This window comes from Melanotaenia boesemani, chromosome 19 (genome assembly GCF_017639745.1).
Source record: "Melanotaenia boesemani isolate fMelBoe1 chromosome 19, fMelBoe1.pri, whole genome shotgun sequence".
Lineage (NCBI taxonomy): Eukaryota > Metazoa > Chordata > Actinopteri > Atheriniformes > Melanotaeniidae > Melanotaenia > Melanotaenia boesemani.
In genome coordinates this window covers 1477295-1503066 of record NC_055700.1, presented here as the reverse complement: position 1 = coordinate 1503066, position 25772 = coordinate 1477295, and the positions used below count along the sequence as shown (strand labels likewise).

Below are 25772 nucleotides of genomic sequence, written 5' to 3'. Positions count from 1 at the left end.
CCAGTATAAACCAGTCTGTAGCAGCTTTTAATCCCAGTATGAACCAGTCTGTAGCAGCTTTTAATCGCAGTATAAACCAGTCTGTAACAGCTTTTAATCCCAGAATAAACCAGTCTGTAGCAGCTTTTAATCCCAGTATAAACCAGTCTGTAACAGCTTTTAATCCCAGTATGAACCAGTCTGTAGCAGCTTTTAATCCCAGTATAAACCAGTGTGTAGCAGCTTTTAATCCCAGTATAAACCAGTGTGTAGCAGCTTTTAATCCCAGTATAAACCAGTGTGTAGCAGCTTTTAATCCCAGTATGAACCAGTCTGTAGCAGCTTTTAATCCCAGTATAAACCAGTCTGTAGCAACTTTTAATCCCAGTATAAACCAGTGTGTAGCAGCTTTTAATCCCAGTATAAACCAGTCTGTAGCAGCTTTTAATCCCAGTATAAACCAGTCTGTAACAGCTTTTAATCCCAGTATAAACCAGTCTGTAGCAGCTTTTAATCCCAGTATAAACCAGTCTATAGCAGCTTTTAATCCCAGTATAAACCAGTCTGTAGCAGCTTTTAATCCCAGTATAAACCAGTGTGTAGCAGCTTTTAATCCCACTATAAACCAGTCTGTAGCAGCTTTTAACCCCAGTATAAACCAGTGTGTAGCAGCTTTTAATCCCAGTATAAACCAGTCTGTGACACCTTTTAATCCCAGTATAAACCAGTCTGTAGCAGCTTTTAATCCCAGTATAAACCAGTGTGTAGCAGCTTTTAATCCCAGTATAAACCAGTCTGTAGCAGCTTTTAATCCCAGTATAAACCAGTGTGTAACAGCTTTTAATCCCAGTATAAACCAGTCTGTAGCAACTTTTAATCCCAGTATAAACCAGTCTGTAGCAGCTTTTAATCCCAGTATAAACCAGTGTGTAACAGCTTTTAATCCCAGTATAAACCAGTGTGTAACAGCTTTTAATCCCAGTATAAACCAGTGTGTAGCAGCTTTTAATCCCAGTATAAACCAGTCTGTAACAGCTTTTAATCCCAGTATAAACCAGTCTGTAACAGCTTTTAATCCCAGTAAAACCAGTGTGTAGCATCTTTTAATCCCAGTATAAACCAGTCTGTAGCAGCTTTTAATCCCAGTATAAACCAGTCTGTAGCAGCTTTTAATCCCAGTATAAACCAGTCTGTAACAGCTTTTAATCCCAGTATAAACCAGTCTGTAGCAGCTTTTAATCCCAGTATAAACCAGTGTGTAGCAGCTTTTAATCCCAGTATAAACCAGTCTGTAACAGCTTTTAATCCCAGTATAAACCAGTCTGTAACAGCTTTTAATCCCAGTATACACCAGTCTGTAGCAGCTTTTAATCCCAGTATAAACCAGTGTGTAGCAGCTTTTAATCCCAGTATAAACCAGTCTGTAACAGCTTTTAATCCCAGTATAAACCAGTCTGTAACAGCTTTTAATCCCAGTATAAACCAGTCTGTAGCAGCTTTTAATCCCAGTATAAACCAGTCTGTAACAGCTTTTAATCCCAGTATAAACCAGTCTGTAACAGCTTTTAATCCCAGTATAAACAGTCTGTAGTATCTTTTAATCCCAGTATAAACCAGTCTGTAGCAGCTTTTAATCCCAGTATAAACCAGTCTGTAGCAGCTTTTAATCCCAGTATAAACCAGTCTGTAGCAGCTTTTAATCCCAGTATAAACCAGTCTGTAGCAGCTTTTAATCCCAGTATAAACCAGTCTGTAAACAGTTTTTAATCCCAGTATAAACCAGTGTGTAGCAGCTTTTAATCCCAGTATAAACCAGTCTGTAACAGCTTTTAATCCCAGTATAAACCAGTCTGTAGCAGCTTTTAATCCCAGTATAAACCAGTCTGTAACAGCTTTTAATCCCAGTATAAACCAGTCTGTAGCAGCTTTTAATCCCAGTATAAACCAGTCTGTAACAGCTTTTAATCCCAGTATAAACCAGTCTGTAACAGTTTTTAATCCCAGTATAAACCAGTCTGTAGCAGCTTTTAATCCCAGTATAAACCAGTGTGTAACAGCTTTTAATCCCAGTATAAACCAGTGTGTAACAGCTTTTAATCCCAGTATAAACCAGTGTGTAACAGCTTTTAATCCCAGTATAAACCAGTGTGTAACAGCTTTTAATCCCAGTATAAACCAGTCTGTAACAGCTTTTAATCCCAGTATAAACCAGTGTGTAACAGCTTTTAATCCCAGTATAAACCAGTGTGTAACAGCTTTTAATCCCAGTATAAACCAGTGTGTAACAGCTTTTAATCCCAGTATAAACCAGTCTGTAGCAGCTTTTAATCCCAGTATAAACCAGTCTGTAGCAGCTTTTAATCCCAGTATAAACCAGTCTGTAGCAGCTTTTAATCCCAGTATAAACCAGTGTGTAGCAGCTTTTAATCCCAGTATAAACCAGTCTGTAGCAGCTTTTAATCCCAGTATAAACCAGTGTGTAACAGCTTTTAATCCCAGTATAAACCAGTGTGTAACAGCTTTTAATCCCAGTATAAACCAGTCTGTAGCAGCTTTTAATCCCAGTATAAACCAGTCTGTAGCAGCTTTTAATCCCAGTATAAACCAGTCTGTAGCAGTTTTTAATCCCAGTATAAACCAGTCTGTAGCTACTTTTAATCCCAGTATAAACCAGTAGTTCATACTGGTTATTACTGGTTATTACGGGTTGTTATAGGTTATTACTGGTTATTATAGGTTATTACTGGTTATTATAGGTTATTAGTAGTTCATACTGGTTATTACTGGTTATTATCGGTTGTTATAGGTTATTACTGGTTATTATAGGTTATTACTGGTTATTATAGGTTATTAGTAGTTCATACTGGTTATTACTGGTTATTATCGGTTGTTATAGGTTATTACTGGTTATTATAGGTTATTACTAGCTTTTATATGTTATTACCGATTATTACTGGTTATTACCGGTTATTACTGGTTATTATAGGTTATTACTGGTTATTACTGGTTATTATAGGTTATTACTGGATATTACTGGGTATTATATATTATCACTTATTATAGGTTACTACTGGTTATCACAGGTTATTACTGGTTATTACCGGTTATTACTGGTTATTATACGTTATTATAGGTTATTACTGGTTTTTACTGGTTATTACCGGTTATTATAGGTTATCACGGTTATCATAGGTTATCACGGTTATTACTGGTTATTACCGATTATTATAGGTTATTACGGGTCAGAATCTGCTCCAGTTATCATAAAGAATCTATTTTAGTTTGTTATTTCCATGAGAGCTGTAAACCGCTTCAGCTTGTGTGTGGTGCCGTTTGGGTCTCTTATGGATGATGGTCTGTTAACCTCGAGCATTAATAAGCAGTGTGTAAATAAGAAGAAGTCACAGGAACTCTTCCCCTCAGCTCTGATCGCTGCACCAGAAACATGAACGTTAACGGAGTCATGGGGACATGAGTGATGGAGGTGGATGCAGCATCTCCCACCATCAGCTCTTAGTTTGTGTTTCTGGACAGGTCTTCTGTTGTTTAAGCTGTAAGATAGAAAGAAACTCCTGCAGTTGTGTGTTAACTACATCTTTCTTCCAGCTCCCCACACAGGAAATACTTTGCATGTCAGAGCTTTTTCTAGATGAGGGCGTGACGTGTTGGACTGGTGTTTTTATAATGAACAGAGAGAATGATGGAGGCCGCCTTGTGAATAGAAACACAGCAGAGGCTTTAAATAGACACGCGTGGTGTACCTGATGGGATCTGATGCTGTTCTTAGCTCGGTGCTTTGCTCCTGATTTACCAGGTAATCCTTTCTAATCAGCCGGGTTTCTCCTGCAGAGTAAACTCTGACTCGGCCTGCTTCCCTCCAGCTGTCCCCATCAAACCTCTGAGTTAGGTCATGTTATGTGTTGGAGCTGAAGCAACATTCAGACGGATGTTAGACGTTGGGACAGGAAGCAGAGCTGCCGAGCCAGGTTCAGCTCAGGTTTATCTCTGGTCCATCATTCCTGAACCCATTCCTGAACCTGCAGAAGTCCTGAAGGTTTATGAAAACACTGAGCTGGTGATGTCTGGCTGGACCAGGTCGACACCTGGTGCCATTCTGGTGCAGATCTGCTGCTGTGTCCAGTTTTCTGACCAGACATGTCCACTCTGGTCTGGTCAGTCCAGAGGACCTGGTTCCAGAGGTCTGGTGGTGTGTACAGATGAACCCGGAACGCCTCCTCCAGTCTGACCGCTTGTTGGTCGGGTTTATTTTCCCCTCCGTTCTCCCTCTTTGTTTTCCGTCTGCAGTTTGCTAAAAGCCAGAGCAGAACTCTGCTAGAACCTCAGAAGTTTCAGCTTCTGGAATGTTTGATAATGTGTGCAGGTGAAACCTGGTGGATCAGCAGCAGAGAGAGAAGCCACCAGGACTCAAACCTGGGCTGGGACTCAGACTTTAACCCGGGCCAGAACTCAAACCTGGGCCGGGCCTCTGACCCGGGCCGGGACTCTAACCTGGGCCGTGACTCTAACTCGGGCCGGGACTCAAACCTGGGCTGGGACTCAGATTTTAACCTGGGCCAGAACTCAAACCTGGGCCGGGCCTCTAACCTGGGCCGTGACTCTAACTCGGGCCGGGACTCAAACCTGGGCCGGGACTCTAAACTGGGCCAGGACTCAAACCCAGGCTGGGACTCAGATTTTAACCCGGGCCAGAACTCAAACCTGGGCCGGGCTTCTGACCCAGACCGGGACTCTAACCTGGGCTGAGACTCAAACCCGGGCTGGGACTCAAACCTGGGCCGGGACTCAAACCCGGGCCAGGACTCTAACCCGGGCCGACTTCGGCGGATGACATTTAAAGAGGAAATCTGAGGGAAAGGGAGCTGATGCTGATTCGGTTTCACATCCAGGCAGAAGCTCCGATTTTTAGAGTTTTCTCTGAAATGAAGCAGACTAGAAGCAGCTCCAGTTAGTTTTAGTTTCAGCTGGTTTCTGGTTGGTTTCTTCAGCCCTGATGAGTCTAGATATCTCTAAACCAGGGACGTCATCCTCCAGTCCTCCAGAGCCGACGTCCTGCAGATGTGAGACATTTTCCTGCTTCAATAAACCTGATTCAATTAAATGGATCCAAATATTGTTAAACTGCACAATTCATGACTCTGCTTAATTACCTGGTTAATCACCTGCTTAATTACCTGGTAATCACCTGTTCGTTTGACTCAGGTGTGCTGAAGCCTGGAAGCATCGTCCTCCATTAACATTCCTGAAGGGAGGTCTTCCTCTGAACAGTTCCTGGGAGGATTTTCTGGGTTTACTTCATTACAAACGGAAGATTTGGATTAATTTAATGAAACTGATGAGGAATGACAACGACAGGAATCACAGAGGAAATTCCTGCCGCCGTTCGGTGCACACCTCGTTAATTATCCCAGCCACTGATCCGAGCGTGTGGGAATTTGTGTGTTGTCAGTATTCCCAGCGGAGCTCGGCTCAGATGTTTGCTGTCAGACTAGAGCTGGCTCAGCTTCTGCTGTAAAAGGAGAAATCCTGTAACCAGACTTTGTTTGTTTGTTTGTTTGTTTGTCTGGCTTCAGATCAGCATCTTCACAGCTGTCCAGTCTTTGTCTCCGTCTCTGTGGACATGCCGGCTGCTCCAGGAAACTTCAGAATTTATTGCTCATTGTTTGTTTGTTTGTTTTGAGTCCTGAACCAACATCTTCCTCAGTCAGACTGATTACATCAGGTTGTGTAAAGTGTAAAGTACCACTGGGGGGGCTGTGGTAGCCTACTGGCAACAGAGGTTGGCTTGGGTCTAGAGAACCTGGGTTCCAGTCCCCGGGCTGGGAACGAAGGTAAACCACTGTGGGTCCCTGAGCAAGGCCATTAACTACCAACTGTCTGAATCTGACAGCTGCTGCTCCTAGCAACTAGGATGGGTTAAATGCAGAGAAAGAATTTCCCAGCTGTGGGACTAATAAAGGATTATTATTATTATTGTATCCGACCCAACAGGAAGGTCCCTTTGTGTCCTCTTTCAGTCCTTCGTGGACAGTGTGGACATGTTTGTTGTCTTTACAGTTGTTTTATCAGTCAGTTTTAATGTTTTTATACCAAAGATAATCAGAAAACACCTAAAGTTCTGGTACTTTCCCAGATAGCAGGCAGGTTTAGGCCTAATCTGGGCCATAGATGGCTCAGTTACGGCCCTGATAAGGTTTGTGTGGGCCATATGTGGGCCAGATACAACATGAGGAGCCGTTCTGGACATAGATCACAGCAACAATGGGCCACATGTAGTGGTCATGTGACTGAGTTTTAGCAGCCACAGTCACATGGAGTCAGCACCGTAAGTCCCACCAAATATGGGCCGAAAACAAGCCCAGATGTGGGCCAGAACTGGGCCAAACATGGTTTGGTATCTGGACTCTGGACACTTTCTGAGGTAATTAAATAAATTGATTTAGGAAGTATTTTAGTTATTTTTCTTCTCTCTATGCTGCTTGTTTTCTCGTTATTGTAGTTTTTATCTGTACTTTTCAAAGTTTTCATGGATCTCGTTGCGTTTACTGGAATTTCCTTCGACTTTCCGACCAGTCAGATGGATTTTTGTTTATGTTTGTGTTGTGCTGTCCCTCAGGTTGGCAAAGTTTGTTCGGTGTGTTTGATTCAGATGAACCTTCCTCCTCAGCGTCCATCTCTCTGCTGATGTGGAAACGAGGGAAGGGAATCAGAGCTGTGATTGGTTGGTTGGTTCATGGTGTAACTTCCTGTTGGTGGTGACTTCAGGGACCGTCTGTGTTAGGGTTGAGTATGGGTGGAGCTCAGGGAGGGACAGTGTCTCTCCAACCAGAAACCATGTTGGTGAGTTTCCTCCGCTGGGCTGACAGGGTTCTGATGGAGAGACGGGTTATCATTAACGCCTCCATCTCTGCCTGCAGGCCGTGGCCATCTCATGTGCCTCGGGGGGCCCTGCCGAGCCAGCTGTCCCCACCTCAGGGACGTACAAGTTGGACATTGAGCTTAAGCGGGGACACAACCTGGCCATCCGGGACAGAGGAGGTGCAGTAACAGTTTCTTCTTCTCCTCCCGCTTTCCTGGGTCTGTAACTTTTCTTCTGTCTTTCCAGGCACCAGCGACCCCTACGTCAAGTTCAAGCTGGCAGGTAGAGAGGTGTTCAGGAGCAGAACCATCCACAAAAACCTCAACCCGGAGTGGGATGAGAAGACCACGCTGATCGTGGACAGCCTGAGTGAACCTCTGTATGTGAAGGTAAAGATGTGGACACACAGGACGTTTGTCCATCTGAGTCCTGAGTGAACCGACCAATCAGAGGAGACTTTCTCTTGCTCTCCTGCAGGTCTTTGACTATGACTTTGGTCTTCAAGACGACTTCATGGGTTCAGCTTTTCTTTACCTGGAGTCGCTAGAGCAGCAGAGGTCTGTTAGATGTGTGTCTGTAGACGGACGTCCGTCCAACAGAGCAGGAGACAGTGTCCAGCAGGACGCTGAACAATTATTAATCAACCAAACTAGTGCACAAGAAGTCCATTTGTGTCTCTAAGTAGCTGTTTGTGTCTCAGTGTGGTCATCTTGTCTTCTTTAGTGTGTCTCTGACACGTCCCTTTGTGGACATTTTGTGTCTGTTTGTGGACATTTTGTCTGTTCCATGTCTTGTGATTGTTTTTTGTCTGTCTGTGGACATTTTGTGTCTCTTCGTGGACATTTTGTGTCCCTTTGCAGTCATTTTATGTCTTTCTGTTTATTTCTGGGCTATCTTTGGTAAATTTGTGTTCTTTTGTGGTGGACATTTCAGTTTGGCCCGTTAAATTTCCGTCCCCTCAGTTGTACTCTGTCCCCAGCGACTCTTAGCTAACGCTAACAAGCTAACACACGGAGCCATTCGGTTCTTGTGTCCTCCATCCAAACTGGGAGTCCGGGAGGCTGAGACATTATCTTAAATAAGTGGGTTATTGATCAGTCTCTGGGGAAAGAACACGATTAGAAGTATTTAGGGATGTTGTTGTGTTTCAGGATGATCCCTGTGACTCTGGTGCTGAAGGACCCCCAGTATCCGGACCAGGACCTGGGTTCTCTGGATCTGTCCGTCACCCTAACGCCTAAAAACAGCCCGGTGGAGGAGCAGCGAGAGCCAGCGGTATGTCTCCCTCGCCTGAAGTCTTTCCAGCTGGTTATTTCCAGTCAAGTGTCTGTAGATTTAAGTGGTTTGACTGGTTTTGCCTCACAGGGTAAACAATGTGGACCTTTAATCAAATTTTAAACCATTATTGATTTTCTGCTGATTTTTAAACTATCTGGAAGTCAGAGCCACGAGGAAGATGAGATGGTTTGAGTTGTTAACAGGAAATAAATGTCTCCTGTTCTGGGTTTTATATCAGATTTCATTAGAAACATAATTAGACATAATTCTGTGAAGAGTGAACTGCTGGTGCTGGTGATGAAGGGGGTGGAGTAAACGGGTTTCTTGGTGTTTGTGTTTCCTGCAGCACGGGGAGCTTAAGGCGTATCGATGGAAACCGTATGTAAACAAAGTGAGTTCAGGCTTGTAGAGGCGTCCTGTAGCCTAGCAACCCCGTCCTCCAGCTGCCCCGTCCTCAGACCCTCTGACAGCTGTGTTTTTATCTGGTGGCTGCTGAGCATCTCTGGTTGATCAGAAGAAACTAATCAGTGACGACTGTCGGTCAGCTGACTTCCTGCTATGTTCGTTTCTCAGGAACAGCGTTAATGTCCCGGGTTAGTTTGACTCGGGGTGTGCTTAACAGAAGAATCAGAAACCAGAAAAATCTAAATAAACCTGGTTAAAATGTCAGTATTAAGTCAGTTACTCACCATTTCTATCGATATTTAGTGCAGGGGTGTTTTACTACCTCCAGATCAAATAACTCTTGTCCTTTCAGGAATTTTTCCTCCATCCTGGTGGTTTTTCTCAATATGGGATCATTTTTCGTGAGAACGTTTTTCTGAAAGAACTTGGAAATTCCTATTTCAGTTTTTCTTTAGAGCCCGCACTCTACTTCATGAGCCAGAGGACGGCAGCAGGTAGACACCTTCAAACTGACGGAGTTCAACAAAAAGCAGGCCAGCGTGAGAGGACGGTGGAATGAAACTAAACCTAGACCCCCGCAGAGATCCAGGAGAAAAACTGAACCACCTGGAGCAGAACGAGAGCTGATCTCCACACAACAACAACCGTAGCCATAGCAACCATGCCCTGATGGACACTGAACCCAAACCTGGACCTGCTGACCTCTGAGGACCAGAGCAGGAAGTAAACCCTCCACCAGCCTCCCGATGGGACGTTTTCAGCCAAACGAAAGATTTTCCCGGCTCAGACAGGTTCAGTTAGCTCGTGTTAGAAGATGATGGATGGATGGATTTCTGATGGATCTCATGAAACTGCTCTCTCTGTTTTCCACCTGACTGCGAGGAGAGTTTCTGTTCTGGGACATCTCTGGAGCCGTTGCTATGGTAGCTGATCGGGATCGAACCAGCGGCGCGGGTCATGGGTCCAGTCAGTTGATGGACTGGTTCAGATGCCAGGCCGACCAGGAAGCAATCCTGAGTCGCCGTTTGAATGACACACCCTCCTGAAGGCAGAGAGGATGAAGGCGGGCTGAGGCCTACCCACAGTTACCATGACAACGGTGAAAGTGATGGACAGCAGTTAGAGACTCCTCCGGGCTCTGGTTGGTCGGTTTTGCTCGGGCTTTGTGTAAAATTTATTTCAACAGCACTGAGAGAAGCGAAAGGAGGCAGACTTCGTTTTTACAGGTAGAACAGTGAACGTTCCAGAAAAGGCTCAGAGAAGTTTTATTTACAGAGTTTGGCTGTAAACAGATTTCAGATGTCGGAGGAGGAGCTTGATGTCATTAGTGGTAAACAGCTGCAGCAGGCAGATGTGTCCTCTGAGACGTCCAGCCTGTCTCCACGTTTCATTCAGGACAGAGATGAATGTGGGCGGAGTCTGCTGCATCTGCAGAGACGGGAGGAAGCGGGGCGTAAAAACATGGAGGGGTGGAATGAAAACAGACGGGTGGAGGCCAAAATTTCAGAGCCGGGGTTCATTTCTGCTCCTTGACTGATGAAGCAGAGCGCCTCTTCTTCATCACGTGACTTCAGCCTCTAGTAAACGGTCCTGTAGTGCCCTCTAGTGGTTCAAAGTTTAATCTCTGAGTGTAGAATCCTGCAGGCCCACATTAAATAATCTGTTCTAATGTATGTTCAGACCATGCTGCTCAGGAGGTCCTGGAAACGCTCCACGAAGGTAAATCTTCACCATCATCTTCATCACCGTGTGTGACAGAGCTGCACGATGCGTCCGAGTCCCTGATGTTTTCAGGCCAGATGAACCCAGAACAAGAAATCCCTCACCTTCCGCTCTCCACCCTTCACCTCCACCCTCCACCATTCACCTTCCACCCATCACCTTCCACCCTTCACCTCCACCTTCCACCCTCCCCTTCATCCTCCACTCTCTATCCTCTACTTTCCTACTTTCACCCTCAATCGTCCATCTTTTAACCCATTTATATATATATAGTAACTATATTTATTATTTAATTAATGCCTGAAGATTTTTAGATTTTCCTTTATCCTTCTCCTACATCTTCTCCTACATCTTCTCCTGCATCTTCTCCTACATCTTCTCCTACATCTTCTCCTACATCTTCTCCTGCATCTTCTCCTACATCTTCTCCTACATCTTCTCCTGCATCTTCTCCTACATCTTCTCCTACATCTTCTCCTACATCTTCTCCTGCATCTTCTCCTACATCTTCTCCTGCAGGTTCTCCTGCATCTTCTCCTGCAGGTTCTCCTACATCTTCTCCTGCAGGTTCTCCTACATCTTCTCCTGCAGGTTCTCCTGCATCTTCTCCTACATCTTCTCCTGCATCTTCTCCTACATCTTCTCCTGCAGGTTCTCCTGCATCTTCTCCTACATCTTCTCCTGCAGGTTCTCCTGCAGGTTCTCCTGCAGGTTCTGCAGATGGTTCCTGGTGGCCGTCTTTAAAGCTGTGGCTAAAAATCTAAACAGATCATTAATTTAAATGTTTGGCCTGAAAACGTCTTAAATCTGTGTTTCTGCTCCGTCTGCTGGTGGAGTTCTTTCTGTGAAATGATCCGTGTTTTCCTGTGTGGACCAGCAGCAGCAGTCCCTGCGTCTCTCTGAGCTCCATCGGAAGTCTCAGCTCTGGAGAGGAATCGTCAGCATTGCCCTGATCGAAGGGCGAAACCTCACACCCATGGACCCCAACGGGCTGAGCGACCCCTACGTCAAGTTCAGGCTGGGGCCCCAGAAGTACAAGAGCAAGGTGGGTGGAGAAGAGCCGGGTTAAACGGGTGGATGTGGGGAGACGAACCGGGTTAAACGGGTGGTGTGTTTTCAGACGGTGCCAAAGACGCTGAGTCCACAGTGGAGGGAGCAGTTCGACCTCCACCTCTACGAGGAGAACGGGGGCATCCTGGAGATCACGGTGTGGGACAGAGACACTGGGAGGAGAGACGACTTCATCGGACGGTCAGTGTGGATGTTCCTGATCTTCCACGTCTCCGGGATCCAGGGAAACTTTGTCTGAGGAAAATATATTTAACCCTTGGATGCCAAGTGTCCACTATGTCCACTACAGAGGACACGTATTTAAAGGCTGTTTTTAAATGGATGCCACGTATAAAGAATAAATACATTTATTATAGTAGATATACAAACATTGTTTTTACCAAGTCGGTGTCAGTGATAAACGGGACAAGACAATGATCCAGGTGTTTTTACAGAAAAATGATATTAATATGACAAGATGTTATTTTATAAATATTTTCAGATCAAATAGAAAAATCAACACACTGAGTAAAATTTAAAATAAGGTTAAAAACAGAAAAGCACGTGTGCAGAAGTAAAATATGTTATTTTTAAAGATGTGATGCTGGTTTGTAATCCCTGCACCAGACGGTTAAAAGCGTTGATATGAAGATCAGTGGTTCGTACGGTTCTCATGTTCGTGGTGGTTGTTTGTGTCCCAGCTGCCAGCTGGACCTCTCCACCCTCACCAAGGAGCAGACCCACCACCTGGAGCTGCCGCTGGAGGAGGCCCGGGGCTTCGTGGTGCTGCTGGTCACGCTGACCGCCTCGGCCGCCGTCTCCATCGCCGACCTGTCCGTCACACCGCTGGACGACCCGCAGGAGCGCAGAGAGATCCTCAAACGCTACGTAAGCACCTGTCTGAGGCTGGTCTCCACTGAGCATGCGCAGAGGTTTCACAGCCAGAACTTTGTTCTTCAGGGCGTGAGGGGCTCGTTTTCTAACCTGAAGGACGTGGGCGTCGTGCAGGTGAAGGTGCTGCGAGCTGAAGGACTCATGGCTGCAGACGTGACCGGTATTATCACACGTGTCCCTTTCACTAGAAAACATGTGTGAAGCTTCAGAGACGCTAACGCTGTCGTCCTCTCAGGGAAAAGTGATCCTTTCTGTGTCCTGGAGCTGAACAACGACCGGCTGCAGACGCACACCGTTTACAAGAACCTCCACCCGGAGTGGAACAAAGTCTTCACCTTGTACGTCCTCATGAAGCTGCTCTGCTTTTAATCCTGCAGCATCCATACAAACACGCAGAAAGATTCTCCAGAAATCTGCAGCTTCAAACAATCTAGACAGAAAGAAACAAGAAAACATCATTAGAAGCTTTTTATTTGTTTCTTCACTCATTCAAAAAGTGCTTTTATTTATATGTTTTAGTTTAGTTTCTTTTTTCAGTTAAATGTTTCCCACAGATTTTATAAGCTTGTTAAATTAATGTTAATGTTAAATAAAAATATTTAGTCCCTTCTAGCAGCTTCAACCGGAGCTGCTTGTCAGGAACTCAAACTTCTTATTAATTCTAGACATATAGTATATAATATATATTATTATAATTAATATTCCTAAATAATAATTAATAAATAGACAGAACAAGAAATAAATCAACAACTATGGAGGACAAACAATTAAACAATACAATTAAATATAAAATTAGTTGATAATTAATAAAGATAAATAATAGATATATAATATAAAATATCAAAAACATAAATATATGAAAGCAAATAAATAAGGAAATAAAATGAAAAGGCCATCAGGTGTCAAGAAGTTAATTTAACGTCTTTGTTTTTATTTTATTTTATCCTTTAACTTACAGATGTTTTTCTTTATCTAGTGCTTTTGTTTTATTTCTTTCCTCCTTTTATTGTGTTTGCAAGATTAAAAATATGGAGAAATATTTGTGACTCATTTTTAAAAAGTGTAAATAAATAAATTACTTGTTAGAGGAAAATAAAATTATAAAAATAAGATGCAAAAAATAAGAAAAAAGCACAAATTAAATAAATTTAAGAGAAAAAAACACCAAGAAGCACAGAAATAAATAAATAAATACGTCATCGTGTTTATTTATTTTCCTCTTACGAAACAAACATATTTCTTTGTTGTAGCTTTTCCTTCATTTTCTACACGGCTTAGTCCAGTCCAGGGTCTCCAGTCCAGGGTCACGGAGGGCTAGTCCAGTCCAGGGTCTCCAGTCCAGGGTCACGGAGGGCTAGTCCAGTCCAGGGTCTCCAGTCCAGGGTTACGGAGGACTAGTCCAGTCCAGGGTCTCCAGTCCAGGGTCACAGAGGACTAGTCCAGTCCAGGGTCTCCAGTCCAGGGTCACGGAGGGCTAGCCCAGTCCTGGGTCTCCAGTCCAGGGTCACGGAGGGCTAGTCCAGTCCAGGGTCTCCAGTCCAGGGTCACGGAGGGCTAGTCCAGTCCAGGGTCTCCAGTCCAGGGTCACGGAGGGCTAGTCCAGTCCAGGGTCTCCAGTCCAGGGTCACAGAGGACTACTCCAGTCCAGGGTCTCCAGTCCAGGGTCACGGAGGGCTAGCCCAGTCCTGGGTCACGGAGGGCTAGTCCAGTCCAGGGCCACGGAGGACTAGTCCAGTCCAGGGTCTCCAGTCCAGGGTCACGGAGGGCTAGTCCAGTCCAGGGTCTCCAGTCCAGGGTCACGGAGGGCTAGTCCAGTCCAGGGTCTCCAGTCCAGGGTCACGGAGGACTAGTCCAGTCCAGGGTCACGGAGGAGTAGTCCAGTCCAGGGTCTTCAGTCCAGGATCACGGAGGACTAGTCCAGTCCAGAGTCTCCAGTCCAGGGTCACGGAGGGCTAGTCCAGTCCAGGGTCACAGAGGACTAGTCCAGTCCAGGGTCACGGAGGGCTAGTCCAGTCCAGGGTCTCCAGTCCAGGGTCACGGAGGGCTAGTCCAGTTCAGGGTCTTCAGTCTAGGGTCACGGAGGACTAGTCCAGTCCAGGGTCTCCAGTCTAGGGTCACGGAGGACTAGTCCAGTCCAGGGTCTCCAGTCTAGGGTCACGGAGGACTAGTCCAGTCCAGCGTCTCCAGTCCAGGGTCACGGAGGGGTGGAGCCTTTCCCCCTGCGTTGATTTGAAAGACTCATGTCTTCTCTGTCCTCAGTAACGTGAAAGACGTCCACTCGGTGCTGGAGGTGACGGTGTTTGATGAGGACAGAGACCGGAGCGCAGACTTCCTGGGAAAAGTGGCCATCCCTCTTTTAAACGTGAGTCTCAGGAAATCAGACCTGGAAAAGCAGAACTCCTGGTTCAGCTCTGAAGCCTCAGAAGACATTTTACTGGAAAAGACAAACTCTGCTCCTGACGGGGTTTAATCATGAGTAGGTTGTTTCAGTAGAAATCATCCACCAAACGTGAATCTGGACCAGGTTTAGACTCAGTTCCATCAAATGAGCTTTTTATTCATTTCTGTCCTCCTTCTCCTGGTGTGAGTAAACCAAAAATAACCACAAGGAAGAATATAGAAATAGAATAAAGAAGAAATACTAGAAATAGTTGGTAGAGCGGTCGTCTTGTAGCCTGAGGGTTGCCGGTTCGATCCTTGGCGTGTCCAGCTCATGTCGAAGTGTCCTCGAGCAAGACACCGAACCCCAAACTGCTCCTGATGGGTCGTGGTGAGCGCCTTGCATGGCAGCGTCCGCCCTCAGTGTGTGAATGTGTGTGTAAATGGGTGAATGTGTGTGTGATGTAAAATGCTTTGGATAAAAGTGCTTTATAAATACAGACCATTTAAAAAAACACCAGAGCTGCCAGAACACTGTAAAAACACAGTTACACACCATTTTACAGGTTATTATAAACTTCTTCTGAAGGTCTTTCATCAAGACATGAGTGATGGTGGACGCCATCGTCTATGAAAGACTCAGGATATTTAACCTGTAACTCATTCATTTTTATTAGTTATTAACGGAAATAAACCTGGCTGATCCATCCCTGTAAGATCAAAAACACGTGTTTGTCTTATGACTGTTTCGGGCTTTAGTAAAACATCCCTGCTACTTACAACAGTTAAGCCATTTATTTCTAAAGTAATGAACCAGCTTTTCTTTGTGTTCAGGATGAGACGTCCCCCTGTGCTGGTTGAACTTGTTTAAGACATACAACCCACTGTGGGCTCTCTTCTTTACCAACCATTAACCATCACTTGAACATTACCTGGTCAAGCCCAGGGCAAGATATGTCTCATCATATTTTATTCTCTTTGTTTGTTGGTAGTTTAAATCCTTGCTGTTAATTTATCATTATTTGCTTATTGGTACTTTCACACATTTGTCCATGGTTTGCTAGCAGTGCAAAAAGATTTATTTAGCCTTGCTGCACCACTGCAGCAGGAGTCAGAGCTTCAGGAACCACCAACACAGACGTATGGAAGACATGGTTTCAGCTGTCACATTCCTCAAGCCACTCTGGAACAAGAGACAGAAGCGTCTCGCCTGGACTAAAGACTAAAAGGACCGTACTGCTGTTGAGTGATGAAAGGAAACTTTACATGTCCTTACATGTCCCAGAGTCTGGAGGAAGAGAGGAGAGGCTCAGAGTCCACGTTGTAAAAGAGTGTAAAGTTTCCAGTCAGTGATGGTTTGGGTGCCATGTCATCTGCTGGTGTTGGTCCACTGTGTTTTTTTAGGTCCACGGTCAACGCAGCGTCTACCAGGAAGTTTTAGAGAACTTCATGCTTCCTGCCGCTGACCAAATTTATGGAGATGCAAATTGAATTTTCCAACAGGACTTGGCACCTGCAGACAGTACCAAAGCTACCAGGACCTGGTTTAAGGACCATGGTATCCCTGTTTTTAGTTGGCCAGCAAACTGGCCTGACCTTAGCCCCGTAGAACATCTATTACCTGTCTTACTGAAGCTCCTCTGGTCAGTTTTAGTTGTGTAAGTCATCAGAGCATCTTATTCCCTCCCAGACTGGAAACCTGGTTTCCATAATGAACCTGAATCCTGTCTCTCAGGTCTGTAACGGCCAGCAGAAGGCATACCTGCTGAAGAACAAAGAGCTTACCGGACCCACCAAAGGAGTCCTCTTTCTGGAGATCGAAGTCATCTACAACACAGTCAGTCCTGACAATGAACCAACCACCATCGTCATCATCAGCTACTGGAAACATGACGTAGTGGATCTGCTTCTCCTCAGGTCAAAGCTGCGATGAGGACGGTGGTCCCTGCAGAGCAGAAGTACATGGAGGAGGAGACAAAAGTCTCCAAGCAGGTGGGTTATGAACACGTTAGGAAACAGGTTTCACTAGTTAATGTGACGGTAGACCAGGTTAGGACACATGTTTCACTGGTTAATGTGACGGTAGACCAGGTTAGGACACGTTTCACTGGTTAATGTGACGGTAGACCAGGTTAGGACACATGTTTCATTGGTTAATGTGACGGTAGACCAGGTTAGGACACATGTTTTATTAGTTAATGTGACGGTAGACCAGGTTAGGAAGCATGTTTCACTGGTTAATGTGACGGTAGACCAGGTTAGGACACGTTTCACTGGTTAATGTGACGGTAGACCAGGTTAGGACACATGTTTCACTGGTTAATTTGAAGGTAGACCAGGTTAGTAAGCATGTTTCACTGGTTAATGTGAAGGTAGACCAGGTTAGGAAGCATGTTTCACTGGTTAATGTGAAGGTAGACCAGGTTAGTAAGCATGTTTCACTGGTTAATGTGAAGGTAGACCAGGTTAGGAAGCATGTTTCACTGGTTAATGTGAAGGTAGACCAGGTTAGGACACTTTTCACTGGTTAATGTGAAGGTAGACCAGGTTAGGACACGTGCTTCATTGGTTAATGTGACGGTAGACCAGGTTAGGACACATGTTTTACTGGTTAATGTGATGGTAGACCAGGTTAGGACAAATTTCACTGGTTAATGTGAATGTAGACCAGGTTAGGACACACGTTTCACTGGTTAATGTGAATGTAGACCAGGTTAGGACACGTTTCACTGGTTAATGTGACGATAGACCAGGTTAAGACACATGTTTCACTGGTTAATGTGAAGGTAGACCAGGTTAGGACACATGTTTCACTTTTTTTTTGTGAAGGTAGGCCAGGTTAGGACGCATGCTTCACTGGTTAAAGTGACGGTAGACCAGGTTAGGACGCATGCTTCACTGGTTAATGTGACGGTAGACCAGGTTAGGACACGTTTCACTGGTTAATGTGAATGTAGACCAGGTTAGGACACATGTTTCACTGGTTAATGTGAATGTAGACCAGGTTAGGACACATGTTTCACTGGTTAATGTGACGGGAGACCAGGTTAGGACACGTTTCACTGGTTAATGTGAATGTAGACCAGGTTAGGACAAGTTTCACTAGTTAATTTGACGGTAGACCAGGTTAGGACACATGTTTCACTGGTTAATGTGAAGGTAGACCAGGTTAGGAAGCATGTTTCACTGGTTAATGTGAAGGTAGACCAGGTTAGGACACATGTTTCACTGGTTAATGTGACGGTAGAACAGTTTAGGAAGCATGTTTCACTAGTTACTGTGAAGGTAGACCAGGTTAGGAAGCATGTTTCACTGGTTAATGTGAAGGTAGACCAGGTTAGGACACATGTTTCACAGGTTAATGTGACGATAGACCAGGTTAAGACACATGTTTCACTGGTTAATGTGAAGGTAGACCAGGTTAGGACACATGTTTCACTTTTTTTTGTGAAGGTAGGCCAGGTTAGGACGCATGCTTCACTGGTTAAAGTGACGGTAGACCAGGTTAGGACGCATGCTTCACTGGTTAATGTGACGGTAGACCAGGTTAGGACACGTTTCACTGGTTAATGTGAATGTAGACCAGGTTAGGACACATGTTTCACTGGTTAATGTGAATGTAGACCAGGTTAGGACACATGTTTCACTGGTTAATGTGACGGGAGACCAGGTTAGGACACGTTTCACTGGTTAATGTGAATGTAGACCAGGTTAGGACAAGTTTCACTAGTTAATTTGACGGTAGACCAGGTTAGGACACATGTTTCACTGGTTAATGTGAAGGTAGACCAGGTTAGGAAGCATGTTTCACTGGTTAATGTGAAGGTAGACCAGGTTAGGACACATGTTTCACTGGTTAATGTGACGGTAGAACAGTTTAGGAAGCATGTTTCACTAGTTACTGTGAAGGTAGACCAGGTTAGGAAGCATGTTTCACTGGTTAATGTGACGGTAGACCAGGTTAGGGAGCATGTTTAACTGGTTAATGTGAATGTAGACCAGGTTAGGAAGCATGTTTCACAGGTTAATGTGACGATAGACCAGGTTAGGAAGCATGTTTCACTGGTTAATGTGACGGTAGACCAGGTTAGGAAGCATGTTTCACTAGTTAATGTGATGGTAGACCAGGTTAGGACACGTTTCACTGGTTAATGTGAAGGTAGACCAGGTTAGGAAGCATGTTTCACTGGTTAATGTGACGGTAGACCAGGTTAGGACACGTTTCACTGGTTAATGTGAAGGTAGACCAGGTTAGGAAGCAGGTTTCACAGGTTAATGTGACGGTAGACCAGGTTAGGACTCGTTTCACTGATTAATGTGAATGTAGACCAGGTTAGGACACGTTTCACTGGTTAATGTGATGGTAGACCAGGTTAGGAAGCATGTTTCACTGGTTAATGTGACGGTAGACCAGGTTAGGACACGTTTCAGTGGTTAATGTGACGGTAGACCAGGTTAGGACGCATGCTTCACTGGTTAATGTGACGGTAGACCAGGTTAGGAAGCATATCTCACTGGTTAATGTGACGGTGGACCAGGTTAGGACACGTGCTTCATTGGTTAATGTGACGGTAGACCAGGTTAGGACATATGTTTCACTGGTTAATGTGATGGTAGACCAGATTAGGAAACATGTTTCACTGGTTAATGTGACGATAGACCAGGTTAGGACACTTTTCACTGGTTAATGTGAATGTAGACCAGGTTAGGACACATGTTTCACTGGTTAATGTGAATGTAGACCAGGTTAGGACACATGTTTCACTGGTTAATGTGACGGGAGACCAGGTTAGGACACGTTTCACTGGTTAATGTGAATGTAGTCCAGGTTAGGACACGTTTAACTGGTTAATGTGACGGTAGACCAGGTTAGGACACATGTTTCACTGGTTAATGTGAAGGTAGACCAGGTTAGGACACATGTTTCACTGGTTAATGTGAATGTAGACCGGGTTAGGACACGTTTCACTGGTTAATGTGAAGGTAGACCAGGTTAGGAAGCATGTTTCACTGGTTAATGTGAATGTAGACCAGGTTAGGACACACGTTTCAATGGTTAATGTGACGGTAGACCAGGTTAGGACACATGTTTCACTGGTTAATGTGACGGGAGACCAGGTTAGGACACGTTTCACCGGTTAATGTGAATGTAGACCAGGTTAGGACACGTTTCACTGGTTAATGTGACGGTAGACCAGGTTAGGACACATGTTTCACTGGTTAATGTGACGGTAGACCAGGTTAGGACACATGTTTCACTGGTTAATGTGACGGTAGACCAGGTTAGGAAGCATGTTTCACTGGTCAATGTGAATGTAGACCAGGTTAGGACACGTTTCACTGGTTAATGTGAATGTAGACCAGGTTAGGAAGCATGTTTCACTGGTTAATGTGACGGTAGACCAGGTTAGGACACGTTTCACTGGTTAATGTGAAGGTAGACCAGGTTAGGAAGCATGTTTCACTGGTTAATGTGACATTAGACCAGGTTAGGACACGTTTCACTGTTTAATCCAGCCTAAAGGCGGCCAAGATAGCCTTTTATCAGAACAAGATCCGCAATGCTCCCAACACACGACAACTGTTCATGGCGTTTAACTCTCTTCTATCTCCACCACCTGCTCAGCCTCCCACTGTGCTGACTGCAGAAATGTTTGCTTCCTACTTCACTGAAAAGGTTGCTACCATCAGTAACCAATTCACTGAGCCTGACCAACTCAGCCTTTCCAAACCAGCTACTGGTACCTCACTATGCTCCTTCCGCTCTCTAAATGAGGACGAAGTCTCTAAACTTCTAGTCAGCTCAAAACCCACAACCTGTCCTCTTGATCCTGTTCCCTCTGACATCCTGCAGAGCATTTTACCTACAGTCAAATCTGCAGTAACTCATATTATCAACTCCTCTCTAAAGTCCGGTGTCTTTCCTTCTGCCTTCAAGCAAGCTCGGGTTACCCCACTGCTGAAGAAACCCACACTCAACCCAGCCCAGGTTGAAAACTACCGGCCGGTCTCACTGCTTCCATTCATGTCTAAATTACTAGAGCGTGCCGTCTTCAGTCAGGTCTCACAGTTCCTCCAAGACAACAACCTGTTAGATCCATATCAATCTGGATATAGGCAAGGTCACTCTACTGAAACTGCTCTCCTGTCAGTTACTGATTCCCTACGGTTTGCCAGATCCACTGGTCAATCCTCAGTCCTTATACTGCTGGACCTGTCGGCTGCCTTTGACACTGTCAACCATCATATACTGTTCTCCAAACTCTTAGAGCTTGGCATCTCAGGATCTGTCCTCTCGTGGTTTACATCCTACCTCACAGGGAGATCATTCAAAGTATCTTGGCGAGGGGGCGTGTCCAGATCACATGGGCTGACAACAGGGGTGCCTCAGGGCTCGGTGCTCGGCCCTCTTCTCTTTTCCCTATACACCTCCTCACTCGGTGCAGTCATTAGCTCTCATGGTTTCTCCTACCACTGCTATGCAGATGACACTCAGCTTTTCCTTTCTTTCCCACCTGATGACACAACCGTCTCAATGCGAATATCAGCATGCCTTGCTGATATCTCTGCATGGATGAAGGATCGCCACCTTCAGCTAAATCTGTCCAAGACTGAGCTTATTGTCTTCCCAGTCAGTCCTTCTTTACCACCACAGATAAGTGTGCAGCTTGACTCAATCACACTAGTGCCTACATCTTCTACCAGGAATCTTGGTGTCATGGTAGACAACCAGCTGACCTTTAAGGACCATGTTGCCTCGGTTTCCCGGTCTTGCCGATTTGCTCTCTACAACATCAGGAGGATCAGACCCTACCTGACTGAACACACGACCCAGCTCCTGGTCCAGGCTCTGGTCATTTCACGCATTGACTACTGCAACTCCTTACTGGCTGGCCTGCCTGCATGCTCAGTTAAACCTCTGCAGATGATCCAGAACGCAGCAGCACGTCTGGTCTTCAACCAGCCCAAAAGAGCTCATGTCACTCCGCTGCTAATTGCTCTTCACTGGCTTCCAGTTGCAGCACGCATCAAATTCAAAGCTCTGCTTCTGGCTTACAAAACAATAACCCAAACGGCTCCGGTCTACCTTCACTCCTTAATCCAGAGCTACACTCCCTCTCGAAACTTACGCTCTACCAGTGAAAGACGCCTAGTGCTCCCACCACAACGTGGCGCAAAATCAGTAGCTAGACTCTTCTCCTCTGTTGTTCCCCGGTGGTGGAACGATCTACCAAACTCCGTCCGATCCGCAGAGTCCGTATCCACTTTTAAGACCAAGCTAAAGACTCAGTTGTTTAAGGAGCATTTCCACATTTAGCTTAACTAAATGAGTCAGAAAGATTTGTCCAGCTTTTTGGCTCAACCAAGTACTGAAGAAGCTGTGTGCACTTATGCCCAAGATGATATTGTGTGATGAAATCATGCACTTATGCCCAAGTTGATATTATGTGATGAAATCATGCACTTATGACCTACTTGATATTGTGTGATGAAATCGTGATCCTGTATTAAAATAAAATGACTAAAAAAAAAAAAAAAAAAAAAAAAAAATTATATGCACTGCACTAGCACTACATGACAGCACCTGGGTCCAACTGGACTCAAAAGCGGTCTGACTATCACTTAATTATGACGTCCCATCTTGTTTGAATTCATGCTTGTGTTGTTCTTCCTCTCAAATGTAAGTCGCTTTGGATAAAAGCGTCTGCTAAATGACTGTAGAATAGAATAGAATAGAATAGAATTAATGTGACGGTAGACCAGGTTAGGACACATGTTTCATTGGTTAATGTGACGGTAGACCAGGTTAGGACACATGTTTCACTGGTTAATGTGAAGGTAGACCAGGTTAGGAAGCATGTTTCACTGGGTAATGTGAAGGTAGACCAGGTTAGGAAGCATGTTTCACTGGTTAATGTGACGGTAGACCAGGTTAGGACATGTTTCACTGGTTAATGTGAATGTAGACCAGGTTAGGACACATGTTTCACTGGTTAATGTGAAGGTAGACCAGGTTAGGAAGCATGTTTCACTGGTTAATGTGACGGTAGACCAGGTTAGGACACGTTTCACTGGTTAATGTGAAGGTAGACCAGGTTAGGACACATGTTACACTGTTTAATGTGAATGTAGACCAGGTTAGGACACATGTTTCACTGGTTAATGTGAAGGTAGACCAGGTTAGGAAGCATGTTTCACTGGTAAATGTGAAGGTAGACCAGGTTAGGAAGCATGTTTCACTGGTTAATGTGACGGTAGACTAGGTTAGGACACGTTTCATTGGTTAATGTGATGGTAGACCAGGTTTCGACACATGTTTCACTGGTTAATGTGACGGTAGACCAGGTTAGGACACATGTTTCACTGGTTAATGTGAATGTAGACCAGGTTAGGACACGTTTCACTGGTTAATGTGACGGTAGACCAGGTCAGGACACATGTTTCACTGGTTAATGTGAAGGTAGACCAGGTTAGGACACATGTTTTACTGGTTCATGTGACGGTAGACCAGGTTAGGACACATGTTTTACTGGTTCATGTGACGGTTGACCAGGTTAGGACACATGTTTCACTGGTTAATGTGAAGGTAGACCAGGTTAGGACACATGTTTCACTGGTTAATGTGACGGTAGACCAGGTTAGGAAGCATGTTTCACTGGTTAATGTGAAGGTAGACCAGGTTAGGACGCATGTTTCACTGGTTAATGTGAAGGTAGACCAGGTTAGGAAGCATGTTTCACTGGTTAATGTGACGGTTGACCAGGTTAGGACACATGTTTCACTGGATAATGTGAAGGTAGACCAGGTTAGGACACGTTTCACTGGTTAATGTGAGGGTAGACCAGGTTAGGACACATGTTTCACAGGTTAATGTGACGGTTGACCAGGTTAGGACGCATGCTTCACTGGTTAATGTGACGGTAGACCAGGTTAGGACACATGTTTCACTGGTTAATGTGAATGTAGACCAGGTTAGGAAGCATGTTTCACTGGTTAATGTGATGGTAGACCAGGTTAGGACACATGTTTCACAGGTTAATGTGACGGTTGACCAGGTTAGGACACATGTTTTACTGGTTAATGTGACGGTAGACCAGGTTAGGACACATGTTTCACTGGTTAATGTGACGGTAGACCAGGTTAGGACACATGTTTTACTGGTTAATGTGACGGTAGACCAGGTTAGGACACATGTTTCACTGGTTAATGTGAATGTAGACCAGGTTAGGACACGTTTCACTGGTTAATGTGATGGTAGACCAGGTTAGGACACATGTTTCACAGGTTAATGTGACGGTTGACCAGGTTAGGACGCATGCTTCACTGGTTAATGTGACGGTAGACCAGGTTAGGACACATGTTTCACTGGTTAATGTGATGGTAGACCAGGTTAGGACACATGTTTCACAGGTTAATGTGACGGTTGACCAGGTTAGGAAGCATGTTTCACTGGTTAATGTGAAGGTAGACCAGGTTAGGAAGCATGTTTCACTGGTTAATGTGACGGTTGACCAGGTTAGGACACATGTTTCACTGGATAATGTGAAGGTAGACCAGGTTAGGACACGTTTCACTGGTTAATGTGAGGGTAGACCAGGTTAGGACACATGTTTCACTGGTTAATGTGACGGTTGACCAGGTTAGGACGCATGCTTCACTGGTTAATGTGACGGTAGACCAGGTTAGGACACATGTTTCACTGGTTAATGTGAATGTAGGACAGGTTAGGAAGCATGTTTCACTGGTTAATGTGATGGTAGACCAGGTTAGGACACATGTTTTACTGGTTAATGTGACGGTAGACCAGGTTAGGACACATGTTTTACTGGTTAATGTGACGGTAGACCAGGTTAGGACACATGTTTCACTGGTTAATGTGAATGTAGACCAGGTTAGGACACGTTTCACTGGTTAATGTGATGGTAGACCAGGTTAGGACACATGTTTCACAGGTTAATGTGACGGTTGACCAGGTTAGGACGCATGCTTCACTGGTTAATGTGACGGTAGACCAGGTTAGGACACATGTTTCACTGGTTAATGTGAATGTAGACCAGGTTAGGAAGCATGTTTCACTGGTTAATGTGATGGTAGACCAGGTTAGGACACATGTTTCACAGGTGAATGTGACGGTTGACCAGGTTAGGAAGCATGTTTCACTGGTTAATGTGACGGTCGACCAGGTTAGGACACATGTTTTACTGGTTAATGTGACGGTAGACCAGGTTAGGACACATGTTTCACTGGTTAATGTGACGGTAGACCAGGTTAGGACACATGTTTTACTGGTTAATGTGACGGTAGACCAGGTTAGGACACATGTTTCACTGGTTAATGTGAATGTAGACCAGGTTAGGACACACGTTTTACTGGTTAATGTGATGATGAGAACTTGGCAGAACTTTCTTCAGCTGCTGCAGCAGAACTTTAACCGGGTCAAGCGCTGCATCATGGTCCTCCTGAGCTACGGTACCTACATCAACAGCTGCTTCGAGTGGGAGTCTGCAAGGAGGAGCATCATCTCCTTCCTGGTCTGTAACACACACCTGATCACACACCGCTAACCCACACATATGCATCACAAACACACCTGGAAGACACACAACTGCAACACAAACAAACCTAGATCACACACACACACACACACCTGATCATACACACCTCTAACGCACACACACCTTGATCAAACACATATCATGCACATATCTGATTTACCTGAACAGAGAGGTGATTTCTTTGTCCTGGTATGATCTCCTGCTGTGATGTTCTCCTGGTGGGATGTTCTCCTGCTGTGACGTTCTCCTGGTGGGATGTTCTCCTGCTGTGACGTTCTCCTGGTGGGATGTTCTCCTGGTGGGATGTTCTCCTGATGTGATGTTCTCCTCCTCCAGCTGTTCGTGGTGGTGGTGTGGAACTTTGAACTCTACATGCTGCCTCTTGCCCTGGTGCTGCTGCTGGTGTGGAACTACTTCTTCTCCTCGAGCAGAGACATGGACGACATAGTAAGAAAATAATGTTCATTCTCGGAATGTTTCTACAGCTCACAGTTTGGGAATTTCTGCTTTTTGTATGAAATGAGGATGAACCTAAAATCCACTTGAACTTTACAGGAGAAGCTAACTATACGTTTTCTGAACTTTTAAATGTGTTCAGCTGTTCAGTGCTTAAATTTTTATTCTACAGCAGG

At 44.9% G+C, this 25772-nt stretch overlaps 1 protein-coding gene across 10 annotated transcripts in view; it reads left to right on the top strand.

The window, feature by feature from the left end:
- The window catches only part of LOC121630079 (multiple C2 and transmembrane domain-containing protein 1-like), a 39344-nt gene that overhangs the window by 5921 nt on the left and 7651 nt on the right, over positions 1–25772 (top strand). For 2 of the 10 annotated variants that reach the window (XM_041970131.1, XM_041970139.1), the window contains exons 2-14: positions 6915–7035; positions 7103–7245; positions 7334–7413; positions 8008–8131; positions 11139–11306; positions 11382–11512; positions 12013–12365; positions 12441–12543; positions 14465–14567; positions 16320–16421; positions 16502–16576; positions 24997–25116; positions 25477–25587. In XM_041970131.1, the coding sequence (XP_041826065.1) occupies positions 6915–7035; positions 7103–7245; positions 7334–7413; positions 8008–8131; positions 11139–11306; positions 11382–11512; positions 12013–12365; positions 12441–12543; positions 14465–14567; positions 16320–16421; positions 16502–16576; positions 24997–25116; positions 25477–25587 (1734 nt within the window). The other 8 variants (XM_041970135.1, XM_041970134.1, XM_041970133.1 and 5 more) reach the window with 8 other exon arrangements.